Source organism: Emys orbicularis, chromosome 7 (genome assembly GCF_028017835.1).
Source record: "Emys orbicularis isolate rEmyOrb1 chromosome 7, rEmyOrb1.hap1, whole genome shotgun sequence".
NCBI classification, from domain to species: domain Eukaryota; kingdom Metazoa; phylum Chordata; order Testudines; family Emydidae; genus Emys; species Emys orbicularis.
In genome coordinates, this window is record NC_088689.1 from 72,060,779 (window position 1) to 72,080,620 (window position 19,842).

General features: G+C 43.6%; 1 protein-coding gene across 3 annotated transcripts; it reads left to right on the plus strand.

Moving 5' to 3' along the window:
* The first annotated feature begins 765 nt into the window (after positions 1-765).
* On the plus strand, positions 766-14,833 carry LOC135881021 (cytochrome P450 2H2-like). Of its 3 annotated transcripts, none has more exons than XM_065407502.1 (9): positions 766-945; positions 2,247-2,409; positions 4,583-4,732; positions 7,596-7,768; positions 8,684-8,860; positions 9,107-9,248; positions 9,762-9,949; positions 11,925-12,066; positions 14,652-14,833. In XM_065407502.1, exons 1-9 carry the CDS (start codon positions 766-768, stop codon positions 14,831-14,833), a joined length of 1,497 nt encoding a protein of 498 aa, XP_065263574.1. The 3 variants fall into 3 exon arrangements, with proteins under 3 accessions (XP_065263574.1, XP_065263575.1, XP_065263576.1); XM_065407503.1 differs by having other exon boundaries at positions 7,596-7,756; XM_065407504.1 differs by lacking the exon at positions 8,684-8,860 and having other exon boundaries at positions 7,596-7,756.
* The last annotated feature ends 5,009 nt before the right edge of the window (positions 14,834-19,842 follow it).

Genomic DNA, 19,842 nt, shown 5'->3' on the forward strand with positions numbered 1-19,842 from the left:
CATAATCAAACTTTGAAACCACTGTTTTCTTTTAAGCTCCACTCTGACCTGAGGAGTTGGTCCCTTCACATCCTGTTTCATTAATTTCTCATGGACCCTGATCGAAATCCCACTGAAATAAATGGGAATATTTCCACTGATTTCCAGGTCACGTCAAATCTTGCGTCTCAGGTCTTAATGTTTCAGTTTGAAACCAAGAGTTGTACAGGTTCAATATAAGGGGGAGGGGGAGGGTCACTCCATTTGTTAAATGTTAACCAAACTTTGTGAAATCTCCAAAAATGTTCAGGATTCGGTTTGAATTTTATCAAACATTCAGCTTGGTGTTTTTCTTAAGTGTCTTCTGGTCACCGATCCATATACTAAATCCTGGAGAGCAACATGAAAAAGAATCATCATTGTATGTGTATAATGTTCCAGCTGGCACCCAGCCAATGAGAAACATTAACCACATGGGTGAGGAGAGAGGATGATTTCATGATAGTTTGGGCAGTTTTACAGAGATTCAGTTTACGATTAATTTTCATTCTCTGTCAGTGAGCACACGAGCAAATGGAGATGATATATTCAAAGGAGTCCGTTCCAAGTGTGATGACTCCGGTCACTTTTGTTAGTCCAGAGTTTATCTTGTTAACTCAGAGGAACTGACAGCTCCTATTGGCTAATTGCTTGCACCCACTTTTGCTGTATACAGTATAAAAAGCGAGGATCCACTTTTCTTTTCTTTTATCCTGCCAGAATCCAGAATAATTGCTGCACTCTGCAATGGAACCTCTGGGAGCAACAACTGTTTTCCTGGTGATTTGTGTCTCTTCCCTTCTTTTCCTTTCGGCATGGAGAAAGATGTCTGGAAGTGGGAAGCTGCCTCCTGGGCCTGTTGCTTTCCCCATCATAGGGAACATGCTGCAGCTGACTATGAAGAACTTGCCCCAACATATAGATGAGGTAAGGGTGTTTTCTCGGTACCAGTTGTTGGGTTGTAGGTTGACATTAAGCAGAGCCTGGCTCAAGCCTAGCCTGGTGGCAATTCCACATCAGCTCAAATTTCTGACTTCTTATTTCACAAAACAATCAATCTTGGAGGCTAGATGTAAACTGTTTGGGATAATGTACTGCTCATATTAGAGGGGATCTTATTCATAGCTAATCCAGAATGCCCCCCGCAGCTGCACTGCAATGGGTACAAGTGATCACAGGGTGGGGACAGCGCTCTAGTGGGTTATGTAAGGAAATGGCAATTGTGAGCCTTGGGGTCTGTACCTACCTCTGCTACAGACTCCAGGTGTGTTTTTGGGCACCTCTCTTAATCTCTCTCTGCCTTAATTTCCCCATCTGTAAAATTGCTCTAATGATATTTGCCTACATCACAAAATGATGGTAAGGCAGAAACTGCAGCTCAGCTTTGCAGAAATGATGTTGTAGTGCTGCATGTTCTGGCATTTAGCCAGCTCTGCAAACACAACCTGGGATTGGACAGACAGGTTGGATTCTTTCCTTCTCGCAAATCATCACAAATCATGAGGGTTGTACAGGATAAATGTTGCCCTCAGTCACAGCTGTTCATGTTCATTCTCTTCTCATCATGCCCTGAGATACAGATGTGTTTGTTGATTTGCACAGGTGTAATCAATTGGAAACTGAACAGTAATTCTGCTGGTGATGTAAAAGGGGAAACAGAATCTCACTTTTCTCTGTCTTTGGCTCTGCAGGGTTGGCAAGAGTAAAACAAAGGGAAACTCTGTCCTGTCATCATAAAATCAGCTGACATGACTGAATAAATACAGGCAGCATTTCTGTGGTTAGAAGTGTCATTTTTACATAGCTCTCAAGATCACCATTGAAAGGCCCCATATTAATGTAGTCTGCTCCAATAATGAAATAATTCAATCTGTGTTTTACAATTATCTTGGGAAGGCATAAACATATCTAGGGAAAAATGTTAAAAATGTATTAAGATAAAGTGAAGCACTGAAAAGTCAGGAAGTCCCAGATCCTCCAAGATATGTCAGTGCCTAACTCTCATAGAAATCAATGGAGTTAGGCTCCTAAATACTGTACCTTGGAGGATCTGGGCTGAAATAGCCAAGTCTGGACAATGATCAGTACTAAAACTTAACTTGCCTAGTATTAGCTCAGTGACATGAGAACACTTTCATCAGTTTGTAATCTGATCTACACACATTCTTATTTGTAATTAAGTGGATCTAAGTTAAAACTTACTGGTCTTTTGTGTTAAACATTTACAGCTCAGTGCAAAGTATGGCCCAATTTTCACAATATACTTAGGCTCAGAACGGGTTGTGGTGCTGTATGGACATGAGATTGTGAAGGAAGCTCTGATCGGTCTCGGGGACGAGTTCAGTGGAAGAGGAAGTATGCCGATATTTGAAAAATCTGCCAAGGGAAGAGGTACCTTTCAAGTAATTTCAGCATATAGAGGAGAACACAATTGCAACGACAAAAGGGAAACAGCTGGAGTTTCATTCATACAGTAATAAAAAATGGATAAATAGTCTTGGTTTCAGGAAAGAGCCCCTTCCCAATTGTGCCACTGTTGCCCAGAATTTGACATTCATGTGTGTACCCCAGAACTTGACAGTCCAGCAGTCAGCCATTTTGTATGTTCAGCCACTGCCAGTTGAAAACCAAATATCACATAGCTAGGAATAATCTTAGGCCTTTGTGAGACAAGGTCAGACAGCTGCATACTTGCAGTTTGTTAATCAGAATGGGAGGATGGGATAGAAAGTTATGGAGGAAAGTGAGTGAATAGCGACCTTGGTTTTAGGTGCCCTTGACATATTGTTGTTACGGCTAGAAATACCAGAAATGTTTTGAGCTAATGAGTAGTTTGTTGAAATTAGAAGAATTGAGGACCCAGCAGATGTTTTTATGCTGACCCACTAGGAGTTACTATAGGTTATGTGCTTTGTTAGAGTTAACTATAAAAGATTTGGTAAAAGTAAATACCTCAGATCAGTTCGCGGGAGCTTTTCTTTGGGAAAGGAGTTGACATCTAAACTCCCTATCAGCTGGATGGAAAGAGGGCCCCTGGAAGTCTGGTTGATGATTACTCAAAATCATCTCAGATTGTGGGTAACTATATCTGGGATGTTCCAAACCTATTGCTTATGTCTGTGTGTGCTTAATATCTAATAAATCATAGATTTAGATAAGAGCATTCTTATATCCATAATTTATCAGACGGAATTGCTGTGTTCTCATTGATTTATTCCTGACACTGCCTGGAGTGAAACAGTTAAGTTTTGGGTTCTGAAAACCCTGGGTAACACCACTGGTTCACTGACATGAACGGTTACGAGCACGTCACTACAGGTTTATGACAGGTAATGGCCAGGCCAATCTACTTTAGTAGTCCCAGAATACAGCCAGGAAAGCAGGGCTGGAGAGGCCAAGAGAGTCAGAACAAACCATGAATTTCTATCCTCTTCCTCTCCTGTTCTCACTAACTAGGTATATCCCATAAGCAGTGAAGGATTATTTGTATTATTGTTTTACTTAGGTGTCTCAGTTTTTAAGATTCTTTAGTAGTGAGGAAGAAATAAATATGGAAGCGCCAAGAAGTCCTTTTATCTTATTTCTGCATGAAGTGAACCATCAGTATAGTTATTTGATTACACAGGGAAAAAACACTTGAAAGGAACGTTATTGAGGTTGAAAAGTCAAGCACTCAGAAGTTAGGAAATGCTAGAATTAAGATTCCCTATGCAACTGCACAGATATCTGAGTTAATGGAGTAACTGAGAGCAGCAGTAGCTTGTCATCTTGCATGTGGACAGGCACCAGGATCAGTGAGGTGCTGGTGCATGCCTAGTGAAGACAGAACCTTTGGAGATTTTAGCTGCTAAATTCTAAGAAGTCTCTACTGAGCATGTGTGAAATGTGATTTTTTTCCCCAAAGGCTTGTAACTTGGGCACACTGTAGGAAACCACTGAAAATGAAGTGGCCTATAATGGCCAATTAAAACTTCTGCAGTGGTGGAATAATGGAGGGTTAGTAGTCAGCAGGGTGTTTTAGGGTATGTCTTCACTACCGGCCAGATCGGTGGGCAGCGATCGATCCAGCGGGGATCGATTTATCGTGTCTAGTCTAGCTGAAGTTGCGTAACTTAGATCGATTTCTCCCCCCCCCCCCAGTGTAGACCAGGCCTAATAAATATTGTAATGGGCCATAAAAACAGTGTTTCTTTAAGAGTGAACCTCTTTTGCAGTCTGTCCCACCTTGTTTTTAGCTTGGACGCGCTAATTAACTGCTGCAGACCTGAGTAAGAACTTGGTGCAGCTCAAAAGCTTGTCCCTTCCACCAACATAACTTGATCCAATAAAACATATTACCTCACCTACCTTGTCTGAGCCATATCCAGAGTCCAACATGGAAACAGCAATGCTGTGAATAGTAATTGCAATGTAGCGGTAATGTCGTCTCCCTAGTAGAAAATAGGCACAATATCGTTTAAGTTGAAGCTGAACCTTTGACTCACCAATGTTTGGGTATTTTTTCAAATAGGCAAACTGAGTCTGGCCCTCCCTCCTTTCATTCCTGTTCTCTTCCCATTTCCAGGTATTCTTTTCAGCAATGGGGAGCAGTGGAAGCAGCTCCGTCGATTTGCCCTCACTAATCTGAGACATTTTGGGATGGGGAAGAAAAGCATTGAGGAACGTATCCAGGAGGAAACTTATTTTCTGATGGAAAGGCTCAGAAACACACACGGTGGGGATTGTTTCATGTCTGTTGGAAATTGAGGAGTCAAAGACTCTTGTCTTTCTGTTTTTCATTATATTAATTGTTTGGTTCAAACGTCTTATAACTCAAGCCATTAACTGCACATATAACAACCTGTGTTAATGTAATGGGAAAGGATGTGCGAAACATTCCAGAGATGACCATTTCTGGCTGTTTCTCTCTCACATTTTCTCCCCTGTGATCTGTGATCAATGAGTAAATGGAAGATATTTGTTTAGAGTGTGTAGACGCTAACACAGTGAGCCATATTAGAGTGGGTTAGTTCCAGTGTGCTGGGTTAAAAAAACACGTATGTCTACAGTTTGCTTTTTATTTTTTTTCCTGCTAGACCTCCAGGGCCGGCTCCAGCATTTCTGCCGCCCCAAGCAAAAAAAAAAAAAAAAAAAAAAAGCCGTGATCGCGATTGGCGGCGGCAATTGGGAAAAAAAAAAAAAAAAAGCCGCGATCGGTGGCGGCAGTTCAGTGGCAGGTCCTTCGCTGCTAGAGGGAGTGAGGGACCTGCCGCCCCCGAATTGCCGCAGGTGCCGCCCCTCTCCCTTGGCCCCCCCAAGCACCTGCTTGTTAAGCTGGTACCTGGAGCCGGCCCTGTAGACGTCTGATGCATGTTTGGCACCTACCTTCTATAGCAGTGGTTCTCAACCCGTGGAGCGCGGGCCACATTCGGCCCAATTAGCACACAGCTGCAGCCCAGCTCAGCTGTCTGCTAAAGGTCGGCCTGTGTACCAGGTCCCCCGGGTTCCTGGCTGCCCAGCGGAGTGGTCCGGGCTGCCCTGTCAGCCAGCGCATTGGGGTCAGGGCTGCCGGCATGGGTTTTGGGGGTCTGGGGCCCTGGCCAGCCCAACAGGGTCAGGGGCAGCTGCCTGGCCCTGCAAGCACTGGGGTCCGGGGAAGCCACACAGCGAGGGTCCGGGGTCAGGGCAACCGGCCAGTCCCACGGGGTCCGGGGCAGGCAGGCGGCTGGCCCCGCATGGCAGGGGTCCGGCGTTGGGGTCAGGTCCGTGCTGCCGCTTCCCTGCCACCTGGCCCCTGCAGCCCAGATAACAAGTTGAGAACCACTGTTCTATAGTGATGGGCTCCATAGGAATGTTTGAAATCACGGTGTAAATTTCTCCAGATCAGATTTAGAGTTACAAGGGCATGTCTGGCTTTTGCTAGTCTGGCTTTAATGTCTTTGTCTGTTCCACCTGTTGTACGTGGGATGCTGCCAAGATATGTGAAATATCAGAGCTCTTCTGTGTCAGTGCCAGTTACACTCCTAAATTATTATTTATATTCCAGTAACATCTAACAGTCCCAGCTGATGTTGGGGCTCATTTGCATATGGACTGTTGGAACAAATGGTTTGAGACAATTCCTGCCCCAAGCAGCGTATAATTTAAATAGACATGAATGAAAACAGTGGAAGAAATGAATGATTTTCCCTGATATTTTAGAGATGGGGAACTGAGCCATAAGATCACCTGCCTCTTGCAATATTTAATGCAACATTAAGGGCCAAACTGATGTTGCCTCTGCCCATCTGGTGAATTGTAAGTGGGAGAGGAGAATGCACTGAGACCCTTCCCCACCCCTGGTACCACATTAGTGCTGCTGCTGCTACTTGTGCACTCTGAACCAAGGGACAGCTATTGCTGTTGGGAATGAGTCAAAGAGAATCGACGGGTGAGGGACACAGGCAGGAGTCTGGTGCATGAAGAAAATGCTGCTTCTGGATGTTCCCCATGAGCACTGTGACCTCAGGTCAGAGGGGTGAACTCTTGCCCATAATTCCCAGGAATGTTGTGCTGCTCCCTCTGACGCTGCAGCCCCAGGTTAGCTCTCAGTTACCCGCCCCGTGTGTTCCTTGTGCTTATGAGGAAGGAAGAACCTGAAACAGAAGCTAAGATGTCACTCGTGAGCCAGTGGGAAATTCAGCCTCTCCAGCTGCATTAGCTGAGCTGTGGGGCCTGCTTAGTGCACACCGAAGGCAGAAAGCAGACCCATCCCCCCTGCTGTTGTGCTGGGAGCCTTTATTCCTTCCCTAGCACAACAACAGTGTATTTACGCTGCACGGCCAGGGCTGCCAGTGCCAAGGGAAGATTGCTGTGCTCTAGGAGTTAGTGATGATTAGGGACCTACCAAATTCACGGCCATGAAAAACCCGTCATGGGCCGTGAAATCTGGTCTCCCCCTGTGAAATCTGGCCTTTTGTGTGCTTTTACTCTACAGATTTCACAGGGGAGGCCAGCGTTTCTCAAATTGGGGGCCCTGACCCAAAAGGGAGTTGCAGGGGGGTCGCAAGGTTATTTTAGGGGGGTCACCGTATTGCCACCCTTACTTCTGCGCTGCCTTCTTAGCTGAGTGGCTGGAGAGCAGTGGTTGTTGGCCAGGAGCTCGCTTTGAAGGCAGCTCCCCACCAGCAGCAGCAAAGAAGTAAGAGTGGCAGTACCATACCATGCCATCCTTACTTCTGCGCTGCTGCCTTCAGAGCTGGGCGGCTGGAGAGTGGCGGCTGCTGGCTGAGGGCCCAGCTCTACAGGCAGCAGCGCAGAAGTAAGGGTGGCAATACCATAAAATGATGGCCCCTGGTCAGACCAGAGTGTGCCAAGCAGCAGAGCAGAATGAAAACTGATTGCCAGCAGAAAAAGTGGTGTTTGTTTAATTTAGCATGTGAGAAGTAAAAGTGGGGATTGGGGCAGCCCTAACCCACCCTCCCCAGGGAATATTGCTGTCAGCCCCACCTTGCCCTGGGGTGGGAGATCCACAATGTCCTCGTGCTGCCAGTGACTCTGATGTTGACGGTGAAGACACTGAATTAAAACGGACTCTTCATAGTTTTGTTTTGCTCCAGGGCGGCCCTTTGACCCCACCCTCTTCCTCACCCATGCACTCTCCAATGTCATCTGCTCCATCGTCTTTGGGGACCGGTTTGACTATGAAGATAAGAAGTTTGTTACTTTAATTAGTCTTGTACAGGAAAATGACAAGCTCCAGCGCTCTCCTTGGACAGCGGTATGTTCAGGGGTTTATTCTATTCTCCTCATTTGTACTGGGGGAGGGAACAGAGATTTCTTTCTTTAACTATTAATTTTCCTTAAACAAATGTTATTTCAGATTCCCATAATGGTCTTATTCTCTTCATTAGGCTGCAGCTACTACCAAACCCAGCCTCAAACTTGTTTCTAAGTCTTGTTTAAATTCCCACACAAAACACTTCATTAGCCCAGAATTAAGTTTGCTTATGGATATTCACTATCAACATTATTGGTAAAAATCAAGGAAGTTGCCAGTTAAAATATTAACATCCACACCAATGACATGTCACATGCCTTATCACATAAGCAACATGATAGTGAATGTGAACATATTTCTCACCTCCAAAGCAAACTTCCTTTCACTTCCAGCTCACAGCCAGCCACCAGACACACCCCCATTCCTGAAAACCTCGCTAATTGCACAATGAAGGGCCAAACTCTTTGTTGGCATAACTCGGTCAAAATAAAGGGAGTTACACCACAAGAGAGAATTTGACCCTTTTACTGCCACCTCAGGAAGTCTAATGTATATTTTCCTTTTAAAGTCTATAATGGTTTATTGTTGCCTAAGAAAATTTGTGGTCAGAGCTAAGATTGGGCACTTGAGTGTGTGTTTTTTTCCCCCCCAAGAAAAGGATGTGTGTACTGGGGGTGGTTTTATGTGGGGGGAAAAATGGAGCATACCTTAGCTGATATAACTGAATGTCACTGCTGTTTTTGTGAGGAATTTGTGTATGTTCGATAGTCTTACTTAGTGGAGTTTGCAATGATCCGTTGAATCCATTTTCATAAGACGGTGCCAAAGCAATATTGTATTGTTCTGCTGTACTTGACTCATTTGAGTGAACACTATGACTGTTGTGTCCAGATATATCAAGCTGTGTTTTTCTTTCATCCTTTATAGCTGTACTCTTTTTTCCCAACTCTCATGGCTTACATCCCTGGGCCTCACCGGAGGATATTTAAAAATGCTCAGGAGTTCAGAAGATTTGTTCTGGAGAGAGTGAAGATGCACAAAGAGTCTCTGGATCCCAACTACCCTCAAGACTTTATCGATGCTTTCCTCGTCAAACTGGAACAGGTATGTGAGGGCAGCAGCCCTTCCGCTTTCCTGTGGAGTAGGTTATATGTATCATTGGGATTAATTTGTTAAGCAATAACATAGGACATGGCTTTGGAGAAGGCCCGAAGGGAAGACATGGTCTCTGCCCAAGGAACATACATTATAATGGTCAAACTCTGCTCTCCTCCTTCATGTAAAAAAAAATATATATATCCTACAGTTTTACTGTCAAGAATCAAAGATCATCACCAAATCTTTTTTCAGGAGCAAAAGAATGTCCAGTCAGAATTTAATGTGGAAAGTTTGGCACGAAGCACAATAGAGTTATTTGTCGGTGGAACAGGGACAACCAGCATCACTCTGAAATATGGACTCCTGATTCTTCTGAAATACCCAGAAATAGAAGGTAGAAGTCTCCCCTCCCTGAACACACAAAATGTTAGGTCCTGGGGGGAAAGTGAGGAATGCATGGACCAGTAAATGGATATAGACATCTCCCCTTCAGTCACCAGAACGTGCCACGCCTGGCCTGGCCTGGCCTGGCCTGGCAGTGACCTATGTTATTGTAACATGGCGGTGGTTCATTAGTTTATGTGAAGTAAGTTGAAGATGTGTTGGGAGGGTTGGGGGGGGTTTCCTACTCCAGTTCCCTGCAGGCAGGAGTTCTCATCCAAAAAGCACCATTACAATGGGCATTACTTGTCCCCGTATTGACAGTCTGAGCAAAGGGTCCAAAGGCTAAATAGGCCGTTGTGATTGAATTCCTCTCTCAATCCAGATCTGTGAAGTTTTTGTAACACCAAATTGATCAGGTTTGTTATAATCCCAAATAGCAGACAGTGTGACACACAATGGTGGGCAAATTTATGGGAATCCTCTTCTTTACCATTATAATTAAGCCTCATTAATCTGATGACAGAGAAAGTTCACGAAGAGATTGACCGTGTGATTGGCCAAAGTCGAAGCCCCTGCATGGCGGATCGAAGCCAGATGCCCTACACAGATGCTGTGATACATGAAATCCAGAGATTCATCGCTCTTGTCCCATTAGGTGTCCCACGTACTGTGACTAGAGAAGTTCATCTCAAACAGTATGTTATTCCCAAGGTCAGTTCTCAATGTGTCTGTGAAGGGTCAAGTTCTTTTACCTTTTTCTCTTCTTAATTTTGAATTATTCGCAATAGAAATGCTTCAACTAGATTTTGTGTGATGTTTTTTTGTTGCTGATTTACCAATAATATACCAATTATTACTGAATCCCTCTAAGCCTCTGCATGAAGCAGAACAGCAGTTTGCAGTCTGCAGACTGGGCTTTCATTCCAGGAAAGGGTTTCAGATTCTAGCTGTGGCATTTAGATATGGAATAGAAAATGCATTTAGCAATGGTAATTACTAAGATTTTGGTATCAAACTAGTATGCAGAAACATTCTCTTCTTTTGAGGCCAAAGGGCTTTTTTTTCTGGGGAAATTTCTTGGCACAGTTAGTTCACAAGCAGAACATCATAGCAAATGGAAATGACTGAATACATTTAAAAAGTATTAGAGCCCTCCCAACCTTTGCTTATTTCTGGAATTGAATGCAAGCCAATCAATACAAATACGAAAGAAAACAAAAACTACACTTCAAGGTTACTGTATTTTTAATAGTGAGCCAAGCTTGCACAGTTAATTCTTGGTTTTTGTTTACTAAATAATGAAAAATAGACTTAGATTTATATTAAATAGACTAATAGATTCTTATGCTAGACAGGACCATTGTGATCGTATTAAAATGCATATTGTTTGCTTGAGTCCTTTTTTCCAAGCAAGCTAGATTGCTCTGAATCAGTGACCTGTCCTCTTCAGTATTTGCCACTCCCCCAAGTTTTGTGTCATCTGCAAACTTTATCAGTGATGATTTTCTGTTTTCTTCTACGTCCTTGTTAAAAATGTTAAATAGCATAGGGCCAAGAACCAGTGCCTGCAGGATCCCACTGAAAACAGACCCGCTCAATAACAATTTCCTATTTACAATTAAATTTTGAGATCAGTTAGCCAGTTTTTAATCCATTTAATATGTGCCATATTAATTTTATATTCTGTTTTTTAATCAAAATGTCATGTGATACCAAGTCATGCCTTACAGAAGCCTAAGTATGTCATCACTACTACCCTTATCAACCACCCTTGTAATCGCATCAAAAAAGGGATGTAAGCCATGTTTGACCGAATCTATTTTCCATAACCCCATGTCGATTTGAATTAATTACATTATCCTCCTTTAGTTATTTATTAATCTAGTCCCATAATATCTACTTCATTATCTTGTCTGGGATCGATGTCAGGCTGATAAGCCAGTGATTAACCAGCTTATTCCATTGACCCTTTTTAAAAATTGGCACAGCATTAGCTTTCTTCCAGTCTTCTGGAACTTCCCCACTGCTCCAAGATTTATTGAAAATCAACATTAATGGGTCCACCAAGTGCCTTGGCCAGCTCTTTTAGAACTCTTGAATGCAAGTTACCTGGACCTGCTGATTTCAAAATATCTAACTTTAGTAGCTTCTGCTTAACATCCTCCGAAGATACTAGTGGATAGAGATACAAGGCCAGAAAGGATGATTGTGATCATCTAGTCTGACCTGTATAACATAGGCCATAGGACTTCCCAAAAATAATTTATTTGATGTAGCTTCTCTCTCTCACTGGCAGGGGTATTTTGTTGGGTCTGATATGCTGAATAATAATACTTACCTCCTGTATCTCAAAGCACTTTACCAAGAGGAGGTAGTATCGCTATCCCCATTTTACAGAGGGGGGCAACGAGGGCTCTGACACCAAAAGTGACTTGCCCAAAGTCACTCAGTGTAGCCTAGCTCTGCCAGTGAGTAGTACAAAGGGTGAACTGCTGTTCAGTGGGTATAACTGTGCTCATGAAATTTTAATATTTCTGCTTCTGGTTGAAAGCATGAGGTTCAGGGGATGCAAGGAAATGAAGAAAAACAAAGATGGATCCCACAGTCCAGCTCAGTGAATTTTGGAGGCTTCTCTCTTTTGGATAGTATCCACTTTAACTCTTTTCTTCTGCATTTGCTAATTCAGGGGACAACAATATTCCCTGCACTGAAGTCAGTTCTATATGACAGCAGGGAATTTCCAAACCCAGAGCAATTTAACCCGGGACATTTCTTGGATGAAAATGGTGCCTTTAAGAAGAGTGACTACTTCGTGCCTTTTTCTGCAGGTAAAATAAGCCGTTTTTATTTCAGATCCTAGACTGTCTTCTGGCTTTGCCTTGAACTTCCTAGTGGCTCTCAGACTATTTAGTGCAGAGGGTTTTCAGGTGGCCTATGAAGCAGAGTCTCTCATGCTAGCAAAGCATCTATCAGTCTTTAAAGAGTGTCACTTTCTGTTCCTTGGTCTGAAATGAGGTTTTTTTCACTAACTACATACTCCTTTCTCTTCGCTCTGCCTGGCAACTTTGTGTCTCGCTTTGTGTGGTGTCTGTCGGGTATAAATTAATCCATGACCAAATGTGCAGATAACCCTAAAATTGAAGGGAGTACCAAACATACAGTAAGACACAGCCAACTGCATAGTCATCTGGAGAGAGATCCTAGAAATGCAGAGTTGGAAGGGACCTTGACAGGTCATCAAGTCCAGCCCCCCTGTGCTGATGCAGGACCACGTAAATCTAGACCATCCGTGACAGATGTTTGTCCAGCCTGTTCTTAAAACCCTCCATTGATGGGGAGTCCACAACCTCCCTTGGATGCCTGTTCCACAGTTTGACTACCCATATCGATAAAAAAGTTTTCCTAATGTCTAACCTAAATCTCCCTTGCTGCAGATTAAGCCCATTACTTCTTGTCCTACCTTCAGTGGACAAGGAGAACAGTTGATCCCTGTTCTTTTTCTAATAACCCTTCACATATTTGAAGACTATTATCAGGTTCCCCTCTCAATCTTCTTTTATCAAGACTAAACAGGCCCAGTTTTGTTAACCTTTCCTCAGAGGTCAGGTTTTCTAAATCTTTGATCATTTTTGTTGCTCTCTTCAGGACTCTCTCTAATTTATCCACATCTTTCCTAAAGTGTGGTGCTCAGAACTGGACAGGGTACTCCACCTGAGACCTCACCAGTGCTGAGCAGAGTGAGATAATTACCTCCGTTTCTTATATATGATACTCCTGTTAATACACCCCAGAATGTTGTTAGCCTTTTTTGCAGCTGCATCACATGGTTGATTTTTATATTCAATTTGTGAACCACTATAACTCCCCGGATGCTTTTCAGCAGTACTACTGCTTAGCCAGCTATTCCCCATTTTATAGTTGTGCATTATAAATGTCCATATATTATAAACATATTCTCCAGTCCATTATCCAAGTTATTAATGAAAATATTGACTAGTACTGGACACAAGAAAGGCCCTTCCTGGACCCCATTATATACACCCTCGCAGTCTGAAAGCAAACCATTGAGACCTACTCTCTGAGTACGTTTTTTTCAACCAGTTCTGAACCCACCTTATAGTAATTTCATATTGACCACATTTCTCTAGTTCGCTAATGAGAATGTCATGTGGGTCTGTATCAAAAGTCATATTAAAACCAAGATATATCACATGTACTGCTTCCTCTCTGTTCTCTAGGTCAGTAACCCTGTTAAAGAAGGAAATCTGGTTGGTTTGGCATGATTTGCTCTTGACAAATCCATGCTGGCTATTCCTCATAACCCTATTATCTTCTAGGTACTTACCAATTGATTGTTTAATAATTTATTCCAGTATCTTTCCAGGCTGACTGATCGACAATTCCCCAGGTCCTCTTTGTTCCCCTTGTTAAAGATAGATACTATGTTTTTCCATTCCAGTCTTCTGGGACCTCACCCATCCTCCATGAGTTCTCGAAGATAATTGCTAACAGTTCTGAGATTGTTTCAGCTAGTTCCTTAAGTTCATTGGCCTCTGCTGACTTGAATATGTCTAACTTATCTAAATATTCTTTAACCTGTTCTCCCCCTATTTTGGAGTGTGTTTCTTTCCCCTTGTTGTTAATATTAATTGTGTTGGGTATCTGGTCACCTTTCACCTTTCCAGTGAAGACTGAAGCAGAAGGTGCATTAAATACCTCAGCCTTTTTGATGTCATCAAGGGGCTACTTAACTTCTCTACTTGAATCTAAGCTACCGAGCCTCCCTGTCACTCTGTTAACAGTGCCTTTCAGCCTTCTTCCTCCATCCTGCTCCTTAGGACACCTACACCTTTCTAATTGTTACTTCTCCCCTTCTACTCAATCACCACCATGTCACTCCCCCAGAAAACTGTGTAGCTCGTTTGGAATGTGGATAACCTATTCCTCAAACCCCACATCTTCGTGCCCCCCACATCTTCCCACCCTTCACTCCAAACTGCCTTTAAAATGGCAATATAAGGAACTCAATTCTTCAAATTATGTGTATGGGGGCTTCTTAAACCCCCCATACACTTTCATACCTTACTGAACTCTGAGAAACAGCCATTATCCTCCATGCACTTGCCCTGAATCACTCTGTACATCTAACTTTAATCCTCACATTTTGCTTCCATAATAACCATATTTAAAATGCAACAAAGAGTCCGGTGGCATACTACTGACGAAGTGAGTATTCACCCACGAAAGCTTATGCTCCAATACGTCTGTTAGTCTATAAGGTGCCACAGGACTCTTTGTCATTTTTTACAGATCCAGACTAACACAGCTATCCCTCTGATACTTTACACCATATTTAAAATGTGCTGCAAAGAAAGATCTCCAGCATCAACTCAAAATTCCTTTTTCATTGCAGGGAAACGGATTTGCGTGGGAGAGGGTCTGGCTCGGATGGAGTTCTTCTTGGTACTGACCATGATTTTGCAGAACTTTACCTTGAAACCTGTCGTTGACGCCAAAGACATTGATATAACTCCCGAGTCAAGCTTCATGTCAAATGCACCAAAATCATACCAGCTCTATGTTCTTCCTCGATAAAGACAATGAAAAATCACCTCAGTACCTTAGACCTGTGCATTAATCTGATTGTCTTTGATTATGGACTCATTAACACAGTGACAGAAATGAACTCATTGTCTTCAAAGAGAAACATAAAAAACTAGTAGTTGATCTAACTTCAATTTAACAAAATTATGTGTAGTATCAAAAATTAACCATACAATTGACTCAAAAGGCATGTAGAATAACTGTGTACTGTTCTCAGACAGGCTCAGGTGTGAACAGAAGCTGGGTATGTTTTCAGTTCATTTGTGGTTTAGCTGACAATTATAGAAACTTCTTTAGGCAGATGTAAGGCTTCTTTATTGACAAGGAGTTAGTAACTGTGTCCAGCCCTTGAGCTCTGACCAGCCAATGAGAATAAATTGGGATGATGTAATGCTTTTGGCTCAATATCCTACTTTGATAGGCAGAGTTTCTGTGGCATTGGACTGAACTAGAGTTCTCCCTCCCCTGCTCATTCATGCAATTTAAAATAAATGCACTGTTAATAAAGTTGCTCTTCATTAATTTTCCAACTCACCTCAAAACTTCTATATATTTTCATATTTATGTATTTTGTGATACATGTTCCAGGGCTGGGACCAAGCTGGGAGGTCCAGATTCATTCACCAAATAGTCACTGAACCAACAAGACATGATGCCAATTTAGATTTGGTATTGGGGGGATAGTGAGGACCTCATGGAGCAACTGTTTGTAGGGGACAACCTTGGTTCTAGTGATCATGAGCTAATTCAGTTTAAACTAAAGGATGGAAAAACAAAAATTGATCTGCAACTAGGGCCCTGGATTTCAAAAGTGCTAACTTAAAAAACTTAAGAGAATTAGTTAGGGAAGTGGATTGGACTGAAGAACTCAAGGATTTGAATGTGGAGAAGGCAATGTTACAGAAACTATCTGAAGCCTGCAACCCAAGCAAGGGGGAAAAATTGGTAGGGAAGGGCTCCAGCACATGCTGGATGAGGAAGCATCTCAAACAGGTGATTCAGAGAAAGCAGAAACCTACAAGGAATGGAAGATAGGATGGATCAGCAAGGAAAGCTACCTATTGGAGGTCAGGAAGTGTAGGGATAAAGTGAGAACTGCCAAAAGCTAAGCAGAGTTGGACCTTGCAAAGGGAATTAAAACCACTAGTAAAAGGTTTTTTCAGCCATAATAATAATTAGAAAACAAGGAAAAAAGAAGTGGGACTGCTAAGCACTGAGGATGAGGTGGAGAATGAAGATTATCTAGGTATGGTCCAGCCAGGGCCGGATTAACGCAGGGGCTTTAGGGGCTGTAGCCCAGGGCCCCGGGGTAAGGGGGGCCTCGGCGCAGCAGGGCTCAGGCAGGCTGTCTGCATGCCGTGGCCCAGCACTGCTCCTGGAAGCGGCTGGCTGCTGGCACGTCTCTGCAGCCCCTGGCGGGGGGGAGGAGAGGTGGTTCTGCACGCTACTGTAGGGATATAAAAGAAGGTACTAACAGTGATTCCCCCAAGTGACAGTGACCCCCTCATAATTTGTCCCCCACACTTTAAAATCCAACAGTTTCACCAAGTACAAAAATCTTTTGGGTCTTCTGTTAAAACTTGTAAGCTACTGTCTGTAGAAACCATTGATTATATCTATCCTGTGAAAGATACTTTACTACTATGTAAAACTTACAAACAAGTTGTCAAGGCTGTATCCCCACTTTGAACTTTAGGGTACAAATGTAGGGGCCTGCATGAGGACTTCTAAGCTTAACTACCAGCTTAGTTCTGGTCCGCTGCCACCATTCCCTACCCTGGGAAGCTTTTAGAAACTCTCTCACCAATTCCCTGGTGAATACAGATCCAAACTCCTTGGATCTTAAATAAGGAGAAATTGACCCTTCCCCCCTCCTTCCTTTCACCAACTCCTGGTGAATACAGATCCAAACCCCCTTGGATCTTAAACAAGGAGAAATTGACCCTTCCCCCCTCCTTCCTTTCACCAACTCCTGGTGAATACAGATCCAAACCCCCTTGGATCTTAAAACAAGGAGAAATCAATCAGGTTCTTAAAAAGAAGGCTTTTAATTAAAGAAAAAGGTAAAAATCATCTCTGTAAAATCAGTATGGAAAGTAACTTTACAGGGTAATCAAACTTAAAGAGCTCAAAGGACCCCCCTCTGTCTTAGGTTCAAAGTATAGCAAACAAAGATAAACACTCTAGTAAAAGGTACATTTACAAGTTGAGAAAACAAAGTAAATCTAAGACGCCTTGCCTGGCTTTTACTTACAATTTTGAAAATAAGAGAGACTTGTTTAGAAAGATGGGGAGAACCTGGATTGATGTCTGGTCCCTGTCAGTCCCAAGAGCGAACAACCCCTTCAAACAAAGAGCACACACAAAAAACTTTCCCCCCCCCCAAGATTTGAAAGTATCTTGTCCCCTTATTGGCCCTTTGGGTCAGGTGTCAGCCAGGTTACCCGAGCTTCTTAACCCTTTACAGGTAAAAGGATTTTGGAGTCTCTGGCCAGGAGGGATTTTAGTACTATACACAGGAGAGCTGTTACCCTTTTCTTTATAGTTATGACACGCCCCCCAAATCACAGATAGTGTTGGACATTCGGTTTCACACTGGCTGTGATTTCTTCCTGGAGTTCTAGGAGAAAACAGAGTTAACAAGACACATGTACCTTTAGACATACTACTGATTATATAAAAACTAACAATATGTTTCATTCCAAGAACAATTGTTAACCAGTTAACTCTGGGAAACTTTCCCGGGAGAGTGCATCAGCCACTTTGTTAGAAGCTCCCGAAATGTGTTGTATTTTAAATCAAAATCTTGGAGAGCTAAACTCCACCGAAGAAGTTTTTTGTTATTTCCCTTGGCGGTATGAAGCCACTGTAGCGCAGCATGGTCTGTTTGTAGTTGGAAACGCCGTCCCCAAACATATGGGCGTAGCTTTTCCAGCGTGTACACAATGGCGTAGCATTCCTTTTTGCTGATTGACCAGTGGCTTTCCCTCTCAGACAGTTTCTTGCTGAGAAACACGACAGGATGGAATTCTTGATCCGGTCCTTCCTGCATTAAAACTGCTCCTACGCCCCACTTGGACGCATCTGTGGTTACTAGGAACGGTTTGTCAAAGTCTGGGGCCCTTAGCACAGGGTTAGACATGAGTGTTGCCTTAAGCTGGTTAAAGGCCTTTTGACACTCATCAGTCCACTGAACTGCATTTGGCTGTTTTTTTTTTGGTTAGGTCTGTCAGCGGGGCGGCGATTTGGCTGTAGTGTGGTACAAATCGCCTATAATATCCGGCCAAGCCTAAGAAGGATTGGACCTGTTTCTTTGACTTTGGAACCGGCCACTTTTGGATAGCATTCACTTTGGCCTGTAGGGGATTTATAGTTCCTGGACCCACCTGGTGCCCCAGGTACGTCACTCTGTTTTGGCCTATTTGACACTTTTTAGCCTTAACAGTTAGTCCTGCCTGCCGGATGCGCTCGAAGACTTTTTCCAGGTGCTCCAGGTGTTCTGTCCATGAATCAGAAAAAATGGCCACATCATCGAGGTAGGCAACTGCAGATTCTCCCAATCCCGCTAAGAGACCATCTACAAGTCTTTGGAAGGTGGCGGGTGCATTTCGCAACCCGAAAGGGAGTACATTGAATTCATACACCCCTGCCTGGGTGACGAAGGCGGACCTTTCCTTAGCGGGTTTATCTAGTGGTACTTGCCAGTACCCCTTGGTTAAGTCTAAAGTAGAGATGAATTGGGCATGTCCCAATTTCTCCAATAGCTTATCTGTGCGTGGCATTGGATAGTTGTCAGGACGAGTTACAGCATTTAGCTTACGGTAGTTCACGCAAAAGCGTATTTCCCCATCTGGTTTGGGAACTAGAACCACTGGAGATGCCCATGCACTGGTAGAGGGGTGGATTATACCCATCTGTAGCATGTCCTGGATCTCCCTTTGTATAGCAGTTTGGGCATGAGGTGACTCCCGGTAGGGTGGGGTTCTAATTGGGTGAGCATTACCTGTGTCAATGGAGTGGTATGCCCGTTCGGTCCGTCCTGGAGTGGCTGAGAAAATCGGTGCAAAGCTTGTGCACAGCTCCTTGATCTGCTGTCGCTGCAGACGTCCCAGGGTCGTGGAGAGGTTCACCTCTTCCACGCCACCATTCCTTTTTCCTTCGTAGTGGACACCTGCAGGCCACTCCGCGTCATCTGTTTTCTGGGCTGTAAACTGGCAAACGTTTAATTCTCTGGAATAAAAGGGCTTAAGAGAATTAACATGGTATACCTTAGGCTTTATGTTGGAGGTGGGGGAGGCTATGAGATAGTTAACAGCTCCTAGGCGCTCCTGGACCGTGAATGGTCCTTTCCACGACGCTTCCATTTTATGGGCCCGGAGCGCCCTTAAGACCATGACTTGGTCTCCTACTTTGAAGGACCGTTCTCTGGAATGTTTATCATACCAGGCCTTTTGCTCTTCCTGAGCATCCTTTAGGTTTTCTTTAGCAAGGGCTAAAGAGTGTCGGAGGGTGCTTTGTAGGTTGCTTACAAAGTCTAGAATGTTAGTTCCTGGAGAAGGCGTAAACCCCTCCCATTGTTGCTTCACCAACTGTAATGGCCCCTTAACCTCGCAGCCATACACAAGTTCAAATGGTGAAAACCCTAAACTGGGATGTGGTACCGCCCTGTAGGCAAAAAGCAACTGCTGCAACACTAGGTCCCAATCATTGGAGTGTTTATTTACGAATTTACGTAATATGGCCCCCAAAGTTCCATTAAACCTCTCCACCAGACCATTGGTTTGATGGTGATGAGGGGTGGCAACCAAGTGATTCACCCCATGAGCTTCCCACAGGTTTTTCATGTTCCCTGCCAGGAAATTAGTTCCCGAATCTGTAAGTATGTCGGAGGGCCACCCTACCCTGGCAAAAATGTCTGCTAATGCCTGGCACACACTGTTAGCCCTGGTGTTGCTTAAGGGTACAGCTTCCGGCCATCGGGTAGCAAAATCCATGAAAGT